Genomic DNA, 21,069 nt, shown 5'->3' on the forward strand with positions numbered 1-21,069 from the left:
TAGACTAATCTTTTAAATGAAGCAGTAGAATACGAACACCCTGCGGTATCTGCCTTGAAATAAAAACCCCTGAGCTAGACAGGGCGGGTCCAATCAGGCCAGTTTAGCAAAGCAATATCAATTGCATCTCCTAAGGATAAGGTAGCTATAGAAGGATAAAGATAACTAAGGTCAATAGAGCACGAAGAGTCTGCGAGCGAGAGGAAAGGCTGTACCAGGTTTTGCTACCAGTGTGCAAATGCTCTAGGTGATCAGGATATTCAGGCGTTTGTGACAGGATTACTTGGCAGCAAGATTGCCATTGCTTTTGTCAGGTTGCGATTGGAGAGGTTTGACTTTTGTGGGTATAGGTCCAGTGTAGACCAATTCTGCCTGGAGAAATCCTGGTAATGAAGTCTGTTGAATATGGTATTATATGCACTACTCAAGAAGCAAAGTAAATCCATGATTTGGTGTGAAAGATCTTTCCTTGTCTTAATTTAAAGTGGGGCAGGGACTGCATGCTAGAGTGCCTGCAGGATTTTTATGGACATCTATTTGCTGTTCATTGGAAATGTGTGCAAATCCACAGATCGTCAAAGAAAAGGGCTTATCTTTGTGTTAGTCTCAATTTGTGTGGTCCAGCAAAAGAGATATTCAGTAGTTTCATGTCATTTCTGAGAGCTAGAAAGTCTTTTTGTCGAAAAACATTCCCTTTTGCAAAGTATTGTCAAATTCCTATCCTGGTGTTTTTCCAAACCGATCTAACTCTTAGTATGTTTAAGTATTCTTTCTGCATGTTGGTATCTAAGGGGTCTGAAAATTATTGGTCTTAGTGATTTGGATGATGGAAAAGATCTTGTTGGAACTCAATGAGCTCTTTCTGTTTGAAATAGTATGCCAAAAGTTATTGCTAATGGTTGTAGGATGCATTATTCTAGAAAGTAAGCATAGAAGTCATCAACTCTGGCCTTACTGCACAGCTGGAGAAAAATGTGCACATTTCCCCTCCAGTTTTTTTTTCTTTCAAGGTCCATTATTTCTCTTGAGAGCGTGATCATTTACTTTGAAGAGATATCCACTTGTTTCTTAAGTTTTACGTTTTCATTCTCCAGTCTTCTTATTCCTGATTCTGCTTTACCTATCCCAGAGGAGAGATGTATACAATTTTTCTTAAAACCATAATTGCTGCCAGTAATATAGGTCTGTGTTAGTTTTAGTGCTCTGCATAAGTCATGGAGGGCAGCCAAGCATTGTAATAGTAAGTCCATGCTTGTGTTGGTGGTAACATCTTGCTTATTCTTGATAGGAGAGTCCATTGTGAGTGGGTCTTGTTTTAGTAGCCTGAGGGCTGTTTTGTATTGCCTTCAGGTCTTTCTGTTTGTGTACTTTTTTGTCCACCATCGTAGAGCTTGATGCAGTTTTGTTTATTCTTTAGGAAATAATAGGAGTCTATTAAAAGTTTATGAATTTGAGCCACGAGTAACTTTGAAGAACTGGTTAGAAGGAGCCCAAATTGAGAAGGCTTGAGTGACAAGGCTGTCACATTGATGTGTCACTATTGAGTTGTAATTATTGATTCAAAAGTCAATACAGAAGTACTTCAGGACTCTAATCCTTTTGTCTTCTGGTCTATAAATACGATCTCCAATAAGTCAACACAGCAGATCTGTTCTGCTGACATATTTGACTTTGTCACGTTTGGTGGCATTGGACTGCTGAATGTACTTATTTAACAAGATCTTGGCCAAGAACAGTAGCTTAACATTGCAGAATCAGACACCAATTAGCATAGCACCATGACAAATAAGTAAAATCGGATGATGTTGTATGCGTTCAACCTGGGTTAAATCATTAATCCTCCAGTCCTATCCCTTGCTTAGAAGACTCTAAATCGAATTAATTTGGGCTATGTTGGGATATGATTCGGCCACAGGATCCTTCTACAATTATTAAGGTCCGGTTGAAAAGACCTCTCCTCGAAGAATCTTCAACCAATGCCTTGAGTATAGGTATCTTGTTTATTTGTATACAAATTTGCCGCTAATGATGCTAATGTGTACACATCCTGCATTGTTCTTTTCTAAACTTCATCAGTACCTGCAAACCTGAGGTCCATCATCAATCAAAATAAGTGTTTACCAAGGCACATATACAGTTGAACGATTTGGTTTTGGAAAGCTCTTATGGACTAAGATTTGGTCGATGGATCCTTGTGCTATTATTAAGGTCAGTTTAAAAAGACCTCCGCTAAATGCTGTGAGTATAGGTATCTTGTTTATTTGTTTACAAATGTGCCACTTACAGCAGAGTTTGGGCCACGGGTGCCCAGTGAGGACACAGCAAGCGCACAAGAAACATCCCCAAAAGATTGCCTGTCCTATATTGGCTTTATGGGGCTGTAACTCTACATTAAGAGTATGTGAGAGTAGAGCATATACGTGATCTGCAGTTTTAGCCCTCTCACTTTCCTTAGCAGGATTAAATTCTGTGCAGTACTACCTCGCCACCCGCCCCCTGAAACTTTCCGGGGTTCAGATGTCTGTACCGAGTCCTAGCAGGCCTCCATTTTGAATGGAGACCTAGTGCATGTGTAACACACTGAACATTTCCCAGTCTAAATCAGCCTCACTTTTGATGTAACTTAGTCCCAGGGCATTTCATGCACGCAGCCTGGAAATTGCTTTTATTATAGAGGGCTTAAATCCATAGAAATAATCCGCAGGTCTCTCTATCGGCCTGAGCTGAGAACTCCTACCAGACATCTTCCATGGGCTCAGATCACACTTGCAAGATATGCATTTTTTAAATGTATGGACATTGGTTTTCTACAGTCGGTTTTCAATGCAGTCACACTTAAAGAATCGGGTTCTATCCCTTCATCATTCCAAGTTAAGGTTACTTTTGCAGATTTAGATATTTGTACCTTAACGTATTGTGCCATTTCTTCACTGAATAAAACTTAATTTCAGATGCATATTTTGAAAACAATAGTTATACTCTTTGATTCTAAGCAAAACACATTGTATGCATCCTATTTGGGAACTCTAAACCCTGTATTTAAATAAAGGAAAATAGCTTGCTTGGTATCTTAAAATATTTCTCTAAATATGACATATTTACAGACTGCTTTTACTTTAAAGCCCTTTAAGAATTAGTAAAGAAATGTGATAAAGACTTAACAGTTTAGAGAAGTAAATAGGATTGAGCAATACTGAGCCAGATCTACAGTCTTTCCTTTAAGAAAGGACATGTGAGGACTTTGCTGCAACATTTACCAGTTGTTTCTCCTTTACTGCGCAAAAATGTTGGTGATGTTGCCGCCTCAGAAATGCATCACGGACTCCTTCCATTCTTAGAGTGACAGACTGGTGGCTTGATTTCATATGATCTGCATGCCCCCCCCCGTGGATGGCGTGGGCCTACCTTGATTTTGTACCTTTTTTTTTTTTAGACATGTATGTAATTCACACATTTCCACATCCCAGCTTGCAGAAGTTGTCATTATAACAAGGTACGTCTGTGCCATCGACCTTATTACCACCACTCCCCTTGAACAGAACATAGAGTAACATTTAATGTGATATACATCTTGGTATGACCCCCACAAGGTGTGTATGACTAGGGAAAACACATGATCCCTTCCTCCCCTCTGAATCAAAGATTGATAAAAGAGCCTACAGCTTAATTCCCAGCTCTTTTCCCCTTGTCATTGCTTTACAGGCTTTTAGAATTATAGTCTGTCTTTTTAATTAGTTTATTATTTAGTCATCTGGTCAAGGGATTGGTCTGCAATACTTATCTTCAGGGCAAAGTCCTGATGTCAGTAAATCATTTTCAGTTTGAGACTTGAATTGGTTTCTAGGACTTTCCTATTTTCTATAGTGGTCAATAACTCAAGTGTTAACCCATCTTTCATGAAAGGGTGCCAGTTCCTAGTTCTATGCCATTGACGTTACATATTTTTGGTCTTGTTCACTTTCTGTGCTGTATGTTCCGTCACACACTTTCCGTGCAATGTCTTTATCCTAGGTCTTCCTTAGGCCAGGTAGATGCATTAATCAACAGTATCATTTTCTAACATTGATCCATTTGGACTTATCCACAAATAAACAATCTATACACTGACCTTTTCTGGTTACGTGTTTGCTGTGGTTGTCCCCAGCCTCTTTCTCATGTTGGTCATCTGGTAAAAGAACACAGATTCCATTAAAAACAAAGCATGCAAGTGCAGCTAAACTATACTCTAATTTGTTTTTCTTAGACGGTGTTTCTTTTTATTTAACAAGTACTTCTGAGAGCATTGTAGAAGGACTGGCACCTACTTTTAGCAAGTTGAGTCTTCTAATAAATTACCATTCACACTGTTGTATTGCTAATAATTTGAAGTTTGGTCTTACGAATCTTCAATCGTTATAGCGGGAGGGGTGCAATACAAGTTTATGCAAAGACTGGAAATCTTCCAGCAGGGTGCTTGTTGTGCGAAATTGACATATCTCTCAACTTTAGGAGCACATGGTGTTTATCATGTTCCTATTTATGTTATTGTCTCAAGCATTCACATACGTATGTAAATAGGCGGAAAAGCCTGACTATACATTTTTTTGCTAATTTTTAAGTGTTATTTTGTTTTTAGTGTTACTGAAAATAGCATTTGCACAGTCTTCTTAAAACCTAATGTAGTTTATTTCTGTCCCTTTTCATGTAGAGTACAACCCCACCAGCACCTAAGCGACCGGATTCACCAGTGTATGCCAATTTACAAGACTTAAAAATCTCCCAGTCCACTCTCCCCCCTGCGCCGAATGGTTCACCAATTCAAGTATTCGGAGAATGGGAAACGCACAAAGATAATACCGGACGAGCGTATTACTACAACAGAAAAACACAGGAAAGAACGTGGAAACCTCCACGATGTACCCGTGATTCGGTTGCGTACAAAGGAGATTCTCAGATCCCAGGCGACAATGAGGTACTGGCCTTTTAAAATGTATTTATTTTCTGTTAATCATTTTTACTGTAATTAATACATAATGACCATTTTTTTCTAGATAATTTGTCAGAATTCTAAGGCTAAAGGGGAGGATTACTTCAGCTGCTTCAATCTAACATGCAGTCTATGTGCCCTACATCTGGCCCCGTTTACCATCTTGCAGTATATGTCTTTTATAACCCTTTATACATTAAGATTGTGACTGGCCCATTTTTACCTATTGAAAGAGTTTTATTATCCCTAAACCAACTTTTAAAGAGATTCTACAACAGGTATGTCTAAAAATGGCAAAAGGAGAACAGGAAAATAATAGAAAAAGAATAAAACCAAAGCTAAATACAGTGAACACACCTTTACTAAGAGCAGATAGTCTCACCCAACCCACTTTTCCTGCATGGCATATAAAAACCCCGCAGGAGTTTATCACCTAGTGGTCCGATTTGTCCAAAAGTCTCCCCAAACTTCCTTGAATTGATTCTAGTCATTCAGCTGTTAGATAATCTGCTCATATGATGCCACACAGTGCATCTCCTGTAGCCAAGTCTCAGCCGTCAGACATTTATCTAAATTCCACAAACTTAATATGCAGGTTTTGGCCATTTTGATTGCCTTTGCAAGCCTTTGTCGGATGATTTTATAGTATGGAGAATCATCATGTAGGAGCGCTGCCCTAATATTTAGCGAATTGGCCATTTTTAGACGTGTAATTATGCTCCATACCTCTTGTCAATATCTGTGCAGTGATGAGCATTCCCATATTATATGCACTATGTTGCATTCTACAAAAGGGAATCTCTAACGTCTTGTATTGTTACAAAGACCTGTTGCTCCCAGTCTCTTAGAGGATGTGTGTAGACTATGAAGAAGACTAATAACTGAACTTCAGTGAGGCTTTTCATAAGATTTTATCATGTGACTGAAATATGTCAAGGTAGTCCTCCTGTCCATAATCCAGTCCAGGACCCCTGCAGCTCCTTCACCATAGGTCTCAAGAGCATGAGATCTGTTATTATTTTATAGATTCTGGAGACTGCCTCTTTAAATGTGCCCCAGTTAGTAAGATATTTTAGAATCTGGGAGTCTTGGAGGGTTATAGGGCAGAGACACAAAGGTTTCTCATGCACTCCTTCTGGTGCCAATAGGTCCAAAACTGTGCTGGAATGAGACTGAAATCTTATTGCAATTCAGCATATGTTTTAAGTCTGTCCCCACTTATTATATGGTCTATTTTGAAGATCCCTTTTTGACTCCTTATCTGGCCAACATTGGTTCCCTACTTTTTTACCTGTTGCCTCATAGCTAGGCACCTCTGTGTATTTTACTATTTATTTTTATTCTTTTATGTGCTTTAATTGATGCTTTTGCTGTTGCGTGCAGAATCGTATTAGTCTTTTCATACTTTAGGAAGTCCTGAGTGTATGCCAATCGTAAACTAGCATTTTACTTAGTATAACATTTACAATTTTGACCTATTTCGGTGATTCAAGGGGAGCTTATAACACCGAGCCGATTGAAAGGATAGCCTGCTAGACTGTAATCTGAGACCTCCACGTTCCGTGGATGTGTGTAGTTTAGGTAATTTAAGTGTAGGTTTTTTTGTCTTGCCGCAGAAATGTTTAAAACAACTTATTTATTGTATTTATCATGTTTGCGGGAACTCGGAGTGGTATCTTAGCAAAGACATAATTCATCCACAGCAGCATACAATTAATTTTTATTGTTTGGACCTTACCCAACAAGAAGAAACAAGAGGCCACCTGCTTATGTAGCTTTGGATCTTGTTTTATAACAGATTTAAGTTCTCCTTCATTACATTCTCTAGCACCCTCCTTAGATAGATCTCTAGGTATTTCAGATTGGTCTCTTTTCATCTAAGTTGGGAATGTCCTAGTCATGCCACAGGTGTAACTCGTGTCATTGGTAGTGCCTTGCACTTGTCCCATTTGACATGCTAACCGGAAAAGACTGATAAGTCTGAGAAGTTTTATGAGGACAGTAATTCTGTTCTTCAGGTGTGACAAAGTCATCAAGATATAATCTTTTTTATAAAAGTGCTTTGTGCTCCCCACCCGAAGTTAGCATACCTTTAATATCTTTACTGTGCTGAATCGCTGCTGCTCTTTTTATATCCAATAAGAGATATAAAACACACCACTACAGCGGGAGGGCTTGACCACTTGACTGAAACAAAGCGGTCTTGGATTCCCACACATTTCAGCACTCTGAATAAATATGCCCACTCAACCCCATTGAATGCATTCTGCGTGTCAAATGAGGTTTCTATCTTCTGGTTCTTATTTTGTACTTGCCGTAGCAGATGAACTACGAACCTCAAGTGAGCTGCAGAGTGGTGTGGGACAAGCCCTACCTGATCTGGGTGATTTAAAGGCAGTAGGGCTTGCTTTAAACGATTTGCTAGCACTTGAGAAAATCTTAAACATGCATTAATCAGTGAGATCTGTAACTCCCGCATTACAGCTGATCCTCATCCGGCTTTAGAATAGAGAGGTTTTTGCAGTATTAAATTCATGAAAGGGTTGTGTGCTTTGTGTAATGTCTGCACATAACTGATGTAGAAGAGGGACAATTGTTTCCTTATTAAACTCCAAGCGGAATCCTTCTAATCTTGGCTCTTTGCCCATGGTCATAGTGTCAATTGCCAGCTCTGTTTCCTTCTGTGTAATCTGAGCTTCTAGTGATTGATTTAGCTTAGAGGATAGTGTCTTCATTTGGAGAGGGGCAACGGTTCTTCTTGTGCCTCGGATGTTCTACTATCAGACATATATAATGAGTTGTAAAGTTCTCTAAAAGTTGTTGGAAATGGGGATACAGTGACGCACTCTAGAAATCCTGTTTTTTATTGCTGGGCTCTTATGTATCGCTTCTTGATGTAACAGCTGAAGGACTAAAAGGTGGCTCACTTTCTCTCATAGTGGTGCTGGTGCAGGTTGAATTGAGCTTTTTTTGCGTGGGTTCAGCTCGTACTTCGCATGGGAAGGCATCTTAATGGGGTTCAGGAGTGAACTGTATTCTATTTGTTCAGGCCATTTCTACTCCTTTCAAGTAGACCCTGCTGTGTGTTAATCTTTTTTTTTCTTCTCAAAGTAGCACCCCACATTACTTCCCCTCTCAAGGAGTCTTTCTATGCCAACCATAGATTTGTGGGGGGGTTACTGTGCCTTTGCTTTCCTCTGGTGGGTGTGTAGGAAAGCCTTCAGGGGTCTACCTGAATGCAGCTTACAGTGGAACATGTTCAGCTTTCAGTACCCCGTGGGTGCTTTTTGCAACTGTAAGTCAGTGCGAATATGGATTGTGTCTTGGTGTGACACGCTAAATGGTTTAATGGAGGGTTGCCTGGCCCTAGACAGCCAAACAAATGTTTACAGGTAAGAGTCTATATGAGTACATATCCTATGCATGCACGATGTGAGTGTAGTTACTCACAGCTGGGTGCTCAATATACTATATGTAAGTTAGTGTAAAGCCTTCCGTAAAATCTTTTAATAGGTTCTTTAGCGTGGTTTGTTTTTCGATCTGATTTGTCTAGAACACAGTTCTCCAACGAGTAGCTTGTGAGCTACTGATAGCTCCCCAGCTGCCTGTACACAGCACAGTACTTTCCTATATGCAGCCCTGTCCACTAAATTTAAAGCTTGTGCTTTGGTTGATTGCTATGTACATCCGAGAATTGAAAAGTGTTTACATGACAGAACATTTTTTATTTTCAGAACCCATATACTGATGTTTGGAGAAAAATGGTTGAATTTCCAAAATATATTTAAAGCTGCTATATGAATGAAAAATCAAGTGGCGAGGGGGACAAACTCATTTACTGATATTATGATCTTGGTGCCGTGGGCAGTGCTGCTAGGATTGTCATGTGTTGCCCATATAGAGGCATTCCAAATGAATAAAACCATTTTACATGGCTGCTTATGTCCCTGCGTCTGTATGGAAATGATTTTCCTTCCTATTTGGATGTCCATAACCTTACTGATACAGAGAAAACATTTACCAGGAAAACCGTAGTAGGTGTTTGCTGAGGCTAGGACCCTCATTGGTGTTTGGTTTTGGGCTTCGCCTTATGGTGTTGGGTCCTGGGCACAGGGCTCCTTTGTTTCCATACTTCCCTTGAGTTGTGGACATCATTGTTACACAGTGCAACTATTAGTCCACATACTTGCTGTACTCTTGCTGCAACAGTGATTCACAATCTTGGGCCACACACTATTCACAAGCTATTCTTTGTATTGTATTTGTGAAACACCTGAGATTAGAGTGCTCTTGCTGCCTGTCCATCCATCTCCTTCTATCAGTCCTTCTGTAGGTGCAGAAGCTCACCATGTGGATTTTGTTGTCTAGATAGCTGGGTGCCAACACTTGCGTGCAGTATTTATTTTATTTATTTATTTTATATTTTAGGAGTTTTATATAGCGCTAGCTGGACCCAAGGGTATCCGAGCGCTTCACGCCAAGTAAATTATGTGCAAATAGGCAGTACAGAGTATATATAGTACAACATGGGGATCGAGCCAGGTCTAGGGCGAACAAAGGCGCAGTCGCACGGAGGAGCATGGAGGGTGCAGGTCAAACTAGACTTGCCTCCAAAAAGTTTTTGTTCACGCAGGATGAGTGTCCACAAAGTTTTCTAGATCAAAGTCCGTGTCACCAGTCAAAAATAAAAGTTAGATGGAGTGCCGGCTAGGGTGCATCCTTGGCTCCTATCAGTTCACTCGAGAGCGGTCGAGGAAGAGGACTTTCAGCAGATTTTTGAATTGTGGACATGAGGGGATCATTCTGATGTGGAGGGGTGGGGGCGGAGTTCCAGATTTTGGGGGATTTCCGGCAAACTATTTTGCGTTTTTTTTTGTGCGTGCGAGTTTTCAGTGGGATGAGTAGCAGAGTGTTGGAGCTCCTGAGGTTCCTGGACTGGCCGGCCCTTTTGAGTTTGGCAGCCAGGTATTCCGGTTTGCCTGTGTGCAGGGCTTTGTGGGTGAGGCAGTCTGTTCTGAATTTGGCTTGCAACTCAATTGGGAGCAGTAGAGATTTCCTATCTCAACTGGGGTGGATGGCTGGCTCCAGGCTGTGTGAGTCTGGCAAATTGATTTCTCTGACTGGATTAGTACCCACATATATGACAATTGTTACTCTCAGCCCTGCTTTTATTTATGTTTTATCTTACTCCGCCTATGTTGTGTTTACTAGTAAGAGGAGGCAGTGCGATTTACGTATTAAGTGGGGGAGGGAAGCCTTAGGTTTTGATTTCTCTTCTACTTTTCCTTGTCTTTACATTTTTTCTTGTTGCCTATGAATTTTCTTTATTTTAGATTGCAACTTTTGACTTGAGTTCAATCTCTCCTCCCAAACATGTTTTAAGACCTGGAACAATTGTTTTCAAATATGAGCAAAGTAAATTTTATAGTTATCCCAGTGCAATCAGTCATTCCTTACACTGTCTTCTTCACACTCCCCATCTCCATTGTTTTCAACAGGATAGAAGGACATTAACACAAGACCTAAAGGCAATTCTGCCTTCTCTCAGAGTTACTTCAAGGATCTTGCAGCTATCCCACACAAAAAAAAATCTTTCCTCTGAAATGCCAAGCAATAATCCTGTTGCTTCTGCAGCATGTGTGGTAATAATTTCTATAAATTCTTACACTACTGAAGCCTCACTACATCTTACTTTTGACCATAATTCTTTACTTAATCAGCATTAATATCATTTTGGCTATCCACTCTCAAACAGCTCCCTCTGACAAGTTTCTTGGTTTAACATGCAACAAATTCCCACTTTTGCACAAAGGGCTAATTGACGCGTCAAACAAAGTCTTTAGGAGTGGCCTAGCAGGCTTTATATTGAAATCAAAATAAACAGAAACATTGCTATCTGCTGCATACCGAATTCCTAAATAGAACAAGCCAACCCCATTTAATACTTGTCACACCAATCTGCCTCAGTATGAAGATTGCTCACAAACATATTATATTTACCTGAAACCGTCTCCATTCTAAAATTGGTAGAGAAACAAAAAGGAAAGCATGTGAAGGAGCCACACAAATACAGTGATGATCTAGAAGCAGATGGGGGAACCAAACTATTTTAATTTCTAAATTCATGCTCCACAAAGCCACTCAATCAGGATTGCCTGGCCTACATCTAACATCTTTGATCTAACAATGTAGGAGCTAATAGAAATATCTGTATTTCAGTTGTGACAATCTGGGTTGCCTAATCTCTCTTCTCAAAGTCCGAATCCCCTGTTATATCATCTACTTTGAAGGAAAATCGAAAAACTGTCAGTAACAGAACAAGAGGAACAAAGGCAGCACACAGCACACAATTCCAAGAAGTCTTTCCTTTCTTTGAGGCTTCATATATCAATTTAACAACTGAAGTGGAACAACACATGGGGAGGACAAAGAGGACTGGGAAAATGGGTATAAGAACCATCATAAGATTACCAACAAGGGCTGAATTCAGTTCAAAACCTTTATTCTGTTGTCCAATCATAAAAGTTCAATGTGCTGAAGTAAAATCACCGAAAAAAAGTGTAATTGCCAATCATAAATAGGTTAGAAATGGTTAAGAACTAAAGCAGTTAAAAATGATTAAAACATCTAGTCCGTTTAAATTCAGGTTACTATTCCCTGCTTAGATTAAAACACATTTGACAAATTCAGTGCATTATTCAGATACAGAGCATTTTTCAAAAAGAATCCACGGCAGTTATGACAGCAGGTTCAGCGAACTAATACAAAAACTGGTCTGTAGTGATAATAGCCCCTCGATCTAAGTATGGGTAACAAGTGTTTTCGCCTATAGAAATAAAAAGGCTTACAGAATAAAATAAGATGTTCTAAGAGTTGTGGCCAACTCCCATCACAGCGGCGTGTCAGGATCGTGATGTTCAGGTGCAAAGCACTGCATATACCGAACAGCTTCCAGGTGTAACTTAATTAGGAAAGATGCCTCCCACTGGCTTTTAACTAGTGAGAGATAAGGGTCAAGGCCAGCAGTAGTTTTGACAATCATACTGGCACTCAAAATTGGCTTACCCTGTGCAGAATTCCTCCTTTGCATTATAACCCCCTTAAAAACATCTCTGTGATCTTTATTTTATCATTTGTTGTTATCAGCTGGGGGGCATGGTACTATTCTGAGCACCCAGTGACTGAGCATGATTTTTGATGTAAGCCAGCCATGAGATTTTATAACCATATTCACAGTTCAGACAGTCTTGGGTCACGGTCCTACTTAAAACTGTGTTTCCCACTCCACACTGTGATCCATAGGAGCAATTTTATGTAGTCTTCAACGTACCCCAAGTTAAGCACTTCATGTACAAAAAGTCTAGGGCTTGCAGGGCCCACTGCAAGCAATTTCCTACAGAAGCGATTCTCCTCCCTTCGTAATCTCAGACTATTTCGATACTCTCAGATTGCGCTACCATTGGTAAGAACTGGAAGACGTTTTATTCTATATATTTGCAACAGTGGACCTATTGGTTTGCTGCCGATCCTGGAGGAGAACCTAAAAAGAGCACCACATGCTTGATTGAAACACTGACTTCCTTTGGCCAGGTAATGCCTAAATAGGAAAATGAGCTCACAACTGAGATAATCTTCCCTTTGAAAGTTGATGGTCTGGCTTTTGGAAAGCTGCTTCCACAAACCATATAATGGATTTTGGCGATGTTAGTATCAAGATCAATCTCGTCCATAAACTTAATAAACAGGTCCACTAAGCCCCTAAGACCATTCGAGGCATGAGAGAGCAATACTGCATCTTCAGCATATAACAGGAGGAACAAAAGATTACTTAACTTTGGGCATGTCTTTCCCGTTAATTGCCAAAATGTTGTTCAGCCAGTTTATATATAGCAAGAATAAGAGGGGTGCCAGGACACAGCTCTGTCTGACGCCTTGGGATAGGTTAAAGGAATCTGTGCATTCCCTTTCCTGACCATAGCTAGCAGAAGCAGTAATATCAATGTGGAGTGCTTGTATAAAATCAGTTAATGCCTTGGGCATTCCTAGATCGATCAAAAACTTCCACCTGTTGACCCGGTCAAAAGCATTACTCCGGTCCATAAACGCTAAATATATTGTCCTTTTTTGTGCCCCAACGTATTTCCTTATCAGCAGGTCTAAGAATGTTAAGATGGGCCCAGTCATCTATTCTATCAGAATTATTCTTCCCACCACTTTAATTGTAGAGCTTAATAGGGAGATGGGCCTGTAGCAACAGGGGTCCTGTCTGTTTGATTGCTTAAAGACAGGTACAACGGTAGCTTCTCTCAAAGACCTAGGAATACCCTCTATTGCGGCTGCCTTTAAAACATTAGTTAAGAGGAGCCTAGAAGAGGGTGTTACCCGTACAGAGTTATAAAGGGACCCCATCGGATCCGGGAGCCTTGTTGGAAGGAATTGCCTGGATCGGGTGGGTTACTTCCTCCTACTCAAAAATAAAACCTAATTGGAGCTGTTCCGCTCTTTCGTATTGACCCCCTGCTCCTGAAGAATAGATTGTTTTAAAATGTGTGACCCCTTGTACAGGCATTACATTTGTGCCCAAGTCTTCAGATAAACTAGGGGACCACTGTTTCCCCTTGACCATCTCCCAAAAACCTTTGGCATCACCCGAGTTCCAGGTGTGTATCAGTCGGTCCCAGGCTTCCTCTTTCTGAACTTGCTTCCTGTCCTTAATAGCCCCCTGTACAGTTATCTAGCTATTGAGATATCCCTTTGATTTCTAGGCTGGATATTTAACACCTCTCTTAGTCGCTAGTTAGCGGCACTACATTTGTCATCGAACCAGCCAGTTTTTGTAGTTCTCTTAGTACCACAAAGACCATACATAATCTGCTTAGCAGAATGGCTTAAGGACCGAAAGGCCTGCAGAACACCTTTTCGTGGGCTTTGGATGTAAGCAAGGGGTCAAAAATCAGACTCAAGCTTACTTTAATGAGAGAATTAAACAAAACAAAAATAGAGATAGAACACCATTTAATTCTCTGGTCTTTGTCTTTGGTGTTCGAATTGGTTAAACCAGGATTAATTTTACAATTTGCACCTGCTGATATTAAGATGTTCACTACAATAGCGTTGTGGTCACTGAAACAGGTGTCCAATGCACCCCCTGTCTGTACCGTTTGTCCTATGGACCTCACGATAAATCAATAACTGACTCCCTCAACCCCCAAATGTTGGTTTTTGGTCAAATGGTTGCCCCACGATGTTCCCATCATTGAAGAGGTCATTATGGCCAAGAGCATTGATTAACTTCTTTCATTCACTGCAGATGGGTAAAAAAAAAGCATCACCTTGCCTTAAGGGATCTAGCTAGATCAAGAGAATTCTGACCTAGCTTGGCGGTAAAATCCCCTCTCAGAACCACGTTAAAACATATATGTTTGTAGAGGTATCTAGTCTCTAGAATGGACAGCACATGAAAAAGACTCCCAATCTGGCAACCAGTGTTATTCACTAAATTATAAAAGGTTATCAGAAAAAAGGTAAAATTACTGGACACCACTATCCACAGTACCTCAATCCCCCTATGTGTTAAAGGTATGGGGATAACCCAAATAGGCGTAGTTATTTGAACCATGACAACTAACCCACCTTGTGCTCTCTGCCCTGTAATTGCGTTAGCAGGTACGCAAAAACATTCAAACCCATCCACAAAAATAAGGTCCTTCGCCCGAGTTTCCTCTAACATTATCACGTCATATTGTGTTACAAGGTTAATCAACTCCAGGTCCAGTAGCTTAGATCTGATACCCGCTATGTTCCAGATAAAGAGTTTTAATAGGGGATGCTGAGTTAGGCATTAGATAAGGATTCTTGTTCGAGCAGGGACTGCTCTTGACACATTTGTTTTAGAGGGCGATCAGCAAGTCAATCGTTCTTCAGACTGGTCAGTGGAATAAATCTGTGGTGGATGGGGATCGAAGGTTTCTCTACTTCTCTTAAGGGTACTGTAGGATCAGCTATGGGTTTGGATTGCACATGCCTATAAAAATAAAAACAAGTGTCACAATGTTTATGCCCTCCTCCAATGAGGGCTTCAGTGTCACAATGTTTACGCCCTCCTCCAATGAGGGCTGCCTATTAAAGGTTTTAAACAATCACCTTGATATTTCAGGATATTCACAGTTCGTCACCACACAATTCTCCCCCAGATGTTTTCTAGGAAGGCCAACCCATCCAACTCTCCTGATAAACCGAATATCATTAAAATCCCTAATAAAGTTAGTGTTTTTCCTCAGCCAGTGGCAGACTTTGTTTTTCAACTGGGGAGTGGTTTCCTCAGTGTTTGGGTTTAATGCTGGAACCCTTGTCATTATGGCAACGTACAGACAACAAGCAGGTGGAAGTTTAGAGTGGGCATATTATTAGGGACCTCGTCAATACCCCTTGTTCCTTCTACATGATCCCTGCTTCTCCCTGCTACTCCCATTTTCACACCCCTCACTCAGTATTGTTGTCGTTCCATTGCTGATGGGAATATGGAAACGTGCATTGATATTAGCAGCAATTGAGGAATAAGCGGGTGGTGGGGATCAGTGCTTTTGTGCAAATGTTCCTGTTCTTCTATATTTCTCTTTCCCATGTCAGTTTGCTGGGTTTTATTGGCAGGAGGATTACCTTTAATTGCACCAGAGTTCTTTACTAATGAATGAACAGTCATCTTAAAGTTTTTCAATTTGTCCCCCAAAGGGGCAATGCACTGGCCCATAACTGGTTTGAATTTCTCCAAAATAATATCCCAGTTAAGTGATGCTACACCCCTCCTCCTTGGACCCAGGTAAGTTCTGTTTTCTCATGTTATGTGTAGGAGGTCTTGTGGCTGCAAAGCGTTTGTTGTACCATTTTCCTTTTTGCAGCAGGAGCATTATAGCTGTCATTAAGGACATCAGATCCAATGATCTCATTAGAGGGTTTATTGGCATTCTCCTTTCTACATGCAGTTTTCGCTTGCCCATGGTTCTGCTATTATTTTACTGGGGGATTGGGCTTATGTATTGACAGGGTTAATTAAAACAGGGCACCAAATCAAAAAGTCCTTTCCCTGAAGCCCAGTATCCCAGAGTTCGTGATAGAATTGCTGCACAGCCTCCAAGAGAAAAACGAAGGGCGATGGCCCAGCCCCCTCCAGGCGCAGGAAGGGACTTGCCTTGGTCTGGGCGCGACCTGCGTGCGTCCAGTGCAGCTGGAGCCCGCAATGCGCTATCAAGGGCTGTTAAGGTGGTTTGTCCTTCTCCTTCCTCGTGCGGATTCTGGTGGCTCCAGGCGCAATGTTGACTGGGATACACAGTCCCTTGCTTCTGGCCTGCTTGGCGGTGCTCACCAGGCAACAGGAGCCCGCAACATGCTATTAGGCACTGTAAGAGGTTGTATCCTTCTCCTCCTCCCTTGAAGGGACGCTGGCGCCTCTTGGCACAATGGTGACTGGGACACAGAGTCCCTTGCTGCAAAACGTCTAGCCTGGTTGGCAGTGCTACCCCAGAAAGAGTCAAGAAAACTCAAATGTATTAGCTAACTTGCTGGAGCCACCTCCCATTAGCGCACCTATTTTCTCCAGCTGAACTGAAGCCACTCGCTACGAATGTGTATCAATTTAAACATTTTCAACCCTTTTGTAATAGTTCTACTCCTAATATAGAGGATCTAATGCATGTTCGCACCAATACACTTGCTTTCATTATATATTTCCAGATAAATATTCACCTCTCATGAGATCAAAAATTATATACATTCTTCACCAAGCATCCTCACCTCTGAGGACATCCAGTAAGTGAGATTCCTGCCAGGTCCAATATTTAATGTCTCAAGAGTTCAATTCCTCTCACTCACTGTATTCTCACTAATATTTGACAAGTATTCGCAAAGCCAATAGGTCTCGCCCATGGGTGAGCTATTGGCTTTGGCAATCAGGTGTTGGTTGCTAACCAGGGGATAGGGGACTGGCGGGTGTAGATAACCTGAGGATTTTAAAAAGGGCTTTCAAGCGACAAGCGCTAGGTGCTTCCTAGTGCTTTTTAGGTTGAGATTGCTGTGACTTGGAGGAAGAGGGAAGAAAGGGAGTACAAGAGAGACAAATGGAACTGGCAAAGAAAGAAAACTCAAAACACTGCACATGATTATGCAGGATGATTTACCTCACAAATGTAGTATATGTGACCATAAACAAGAAATGCCTCCGATCTGTCACTCACCTTTATCACACCTACGTCTGTGTTGGGGAATACAAGCCAATGAGGGCTTGAGCCTTGGCTCGAGTCCAACTTCTAGCTTGGCGTGAAAACTTCCTTGATGGAGGAAGAAGTCCAGTCAATTAGGTCATTTTTATAAAAAGTGCTACTAAAAATGTTTGAGGATTAACAAAGTTTACCAAGACGCACCTTTCCAAATAAAAGTCGCTATTTTTATGAATTAATGCATGCCTCTTTGTATATATATTTTGTTTTAAAATATTTCTGCTGCTTGTTTTAACTGTGGCGAAGTCCATACGAAACAAGCGGCTTGGCAGTACTCCACAAATATGGCTTTACCTCCCTGGCCTGAGACGAAAAATGTTAGTGTTACTAAATTTGTAGAGTACCGAGCGTCCACTGCACCGGCTTCACAGACATCTGAGCGCCTCTGAATGAAATAATATTCCAATGGAAAGAAAGCATTGGAGTGTGGTACCTGAAAAAATAAATTGCTAAAAACAACCCACTCTGACAGCAGCGTTGTGCAAAGACACATTGAGAAGAAACGGGGACAATAGTGCAGGTGGGAGGGGAGAAGAAACCAGAACGGGGAGGTGGATGGGTTAAAAAACAAAAAAAGAGGTGAGTGTGAGACCTGAGAGAACAAAAGGGGAGGGGTGTGGATAAGTTAAGTAAGTTTACAACTAGGATGGGTCACCTTAGGAAACAATACACATTTGACTATAAATACGCTGGCTGCAGAACACAAAACATTTCCCACAACTAGTCTATTAGATACAGTAATGAGTTGAAGACAAACTAATACATAGTAATAAAAGGGAATCGGTGTGTTAATTAAATCATAGCTGCCAAGATTTCAATTGCCATATGTGACATTTTTATAAATTCAGTGAAATTATGAGTGACATTTCAACGACTATGAGTGACACTTTCTCGCGAGCAAAAATCATGCACTGAAGACGAGGGAAACTTGTAAATATCAGAAATTACAGCCATTTGAGCAACAAAAAACTCCACGAACCTCCTGAAACTGCTGCAGAGCACCAGAAATGAAGCACATTAACCCTAGTGCTCCCTCCTGTAACCTGACTGTACTGTAAATGGGAACACATTCCAAAAAGACGATATATGGAAGGTCGTAGAATCCTCTCTACTGGAGTCTCATTTTCTGACTGCTTTACGTGAAGACAGTGTACTGTCAAGTCAATGTATGCGCATGCACTGCATTCAAATGCCCTTGCAGATTGCGAACGTGTAAACAGGAAGACGTGCACACAGACCTGTGCACACTTTATAGAAATAATTGTCATTATGACCACTTTGGTCTTGCTCCTTACAAATAATCTTTACAGTCTTTGCGAACACGTACAACCATAGCAGACCCTGCCCTAGCCGTTTTTTAAGCATACATGTAAACAATTGCAAATACAAACGTCAGTACACATTATGTACTCATTTTTATAAACAAAGGCACCAGCTGTAAGTCAAAGCCCTTGCACATACTACTCACATTCCTGTACATATATGGAAATGCAACGGCAGAAGGCTCTTGCTCGTTGTAAGCACATACACATGTAAATAGGTGCACATCCTGTAACAATTTGATTATAAACGTCCTGTACTCTGGTTTATAAGACTGCTCTGGCACATTCCAGACAGATACTGTGTAAGAAACATCATCACATGGTGTATACAAACATTCTTGGAAGTGCATGAACCTGCTGCATCATCCCAACTCCCATCACACGTGCATATTGTGTACATGATCCTGTAGCGTGAACTGTGAGACTCAGTGCCGCCGATTGTTCCACAAATTAGCTTTTTAGTGTATTGCTGAAGCGGCCCGACTGAGTAGGTGACGCGGGCCTTGGGAGTGCAGCCTGTGAACTGAAATAGGGGAGGCTGCCTCCGGAGGAGGGTGCATGGGAGGCCCTGTGCACCAGTAGGCCCCTGAGCCCAGATCACAAAAGGGTTTGCCACACCAAGGCAGGACTAGAGACCTGGGGACTAGAATTTAACACCCTCGCCGCAACTGATTGGGCTTCCTGTTCCCCCTCACTGACACTACAGTCCAATATGCCGATTACACTGAGGGGGGGTCATCTCATCTGTCCTCAATACAGCTAAAAAAGCTTTTTAGCGGCAGGGTGATCAGCTAGCTCTTGCAGGTCGTCGGTGTCTGGACTAGAGTCTCATTTTCTGTTTTACATGAACCATGTAAAAAAGAAATCACACTCCATTCCAGACACCGACGACTTGCAGGCAGTGGATGGCGCTAACAATCAAATTTGTGGAGTGGATTAACACTCTGCTGCACTGTCTCACATTGACATTGTCACTTACTTGTGAGGTGAGGATACAGAACAGCCCTGTGGCCTGCAGATTACTGTGAATTCAAATCTTGCAGATGAACCGGGCTCACAAGGATGACGAGAAACAGCAGCCCTGCGTGCAGCTTTTAACTACGTGTGTTGAAATTACCAGTGCGTGCGCTGGCGGCACTGTGTGACAACAATCAATTACCGCACTTACACTAAATAAGTGGCAGAAGGCTGCTTGGCGTCAGCGTGGCCGGCCGAAGTAAAGTACTTACTTGAACTTCGCAGTACTTCCGACTGTTGTGTCTCTGTCTGCGTCCCGGTCGTCCAGCGGCCCGGCCGCAGCAGTGAGCCGCTCGGGGACCAGCGGCCGGCCGCAAAGCACACACTGACACACTGCATGCAGTGTCTGTCTCGGACTTAGGCCAGACTAACAGGCTGCCTGCGATCATGCCACCAGCTGCCTCTCATGAATGCAGCGGCTGCGGCCAACAAGTGAGTGAGTCTGTCACTGCCTGTGGCCCATCGATGCTGGCGGCCAGTTAAGCCTTCAGCCGGGTATTTTCGCCGGCAGACAGCATCGCACCAGGACTCGACTCTCTAAGGTTGAGTCCCCCGCCGTTTCTGTCAAATCGCCACTTCCTCTTGCGGACGTGACGACTCGTCACGGGGTCACAATATCCGGATAACCCACCCCCACGGTGCCACAGCCAGTAGTAGCCACCACTGCTGAGGGCATGACCCGCCCACGGGTCTGAATCAGCAGTATCAGTCAGTAACTGACAGCCGCGACTTGGGCAGGATGCAGCGCCAGCTGGGCGGAAGATTTATAACATTGTAGCAGTCTCAGCCAGAGCTGAGCCGACGAACATCTTTAATAGTTAACTGTTTGTTAACTGAGCCAAAGCTGCTGGCAAGTTTGCAGGGAGCAGAAGAGCCGGCGCACAGGTGCACAGAGGCCCCGGCAGTGCGCACGTCAGAGTGGCATTAAAATGTGTGACATTGCATTTCAGTGCGGTGATGCGGATCACCGCACTGAAATGCGTGAGTGTCACACCTGTTGCGTGACGCTTGGCAGGACTGTTAAATATACCAGGTTTAACCCGAAAAAACCATAGTAATAGGCAGACAGGGTTAGTTTCTGTCCAGACTTTTTTAAATAGTTTCTTTTATGAGAGCGAGGGTTACTTATGGATCTCGTTTAAAAATGAAGTTGCTTAAAATAAGTAATTTTCTGTCGCCCTCAGTTTAGATGTGGACTAAAGTAGAGTATGTAGAATTGCCTGTATGGTATCTGGTAAAGTTAGTAATGTTCTGTGGTGGGGGTAAAAATCTGCTGGAGGGAGGAATGTTCTTGATGTTTTGGAGGGTGTTTGGGGTGTCAGTGATTTTCTGGAGGCAATAGAAATCTTTTGGCAGCTTCAGGAAGGATGCTGTACTTGAGGAATTGAAGGCTGGGGGATGATAGGAATGCACCGGCATCCGAAACTGTAATAACGTGTCTGAACATACCCCCCCTCTCTTGAGGGCTACTCCTGCATCTTTGGCCTCTGTC

At 42.0% G+C, this 21,069-nt stretch overlaps 1 protein-coding gene across 8 annotated transcripts in view; it reads left to right on the top strand.

Annotated features, from left to right (window-relative positions):
- The window catches only part of ARHGAP12 (Rho GTPase activating protein 12), a 399,139-nt gene that overhangs the window by 130,463 nt on the left and 247,607 nt on the right, over positions 1-21,069 (top strand). For all 8 annotated transcript variants that reach the window (XM_078663344.1, XM_078663346.1, XM_078663345.1 and 5 more), the window contains exon 3: positions 4,688-4,951. In XM_078663344.1, the coding sequence (XP_078519470.1) occupies positions 4,688-4,951 (264 nt within the window). The remainder of the gene's footprint in view (positions 1-4,687; positions 4,952-21,069) is intronic.

This window comes from Lissotriton helveticus, chromosome 10, assembly GCF_964261635.1.
Source record: "Lissotriton helveticus chromosome 10, aLisHel1.1, whole genome shotgun sequence".
In the NCBI taxonomy this organism is placed as follows: domain Eukaryota; kingdom Metazoa; phylum Chordata; class Amphibia; order Caudata; family Salamandridae; genus Lissotriton; species Lissotriton helveticus.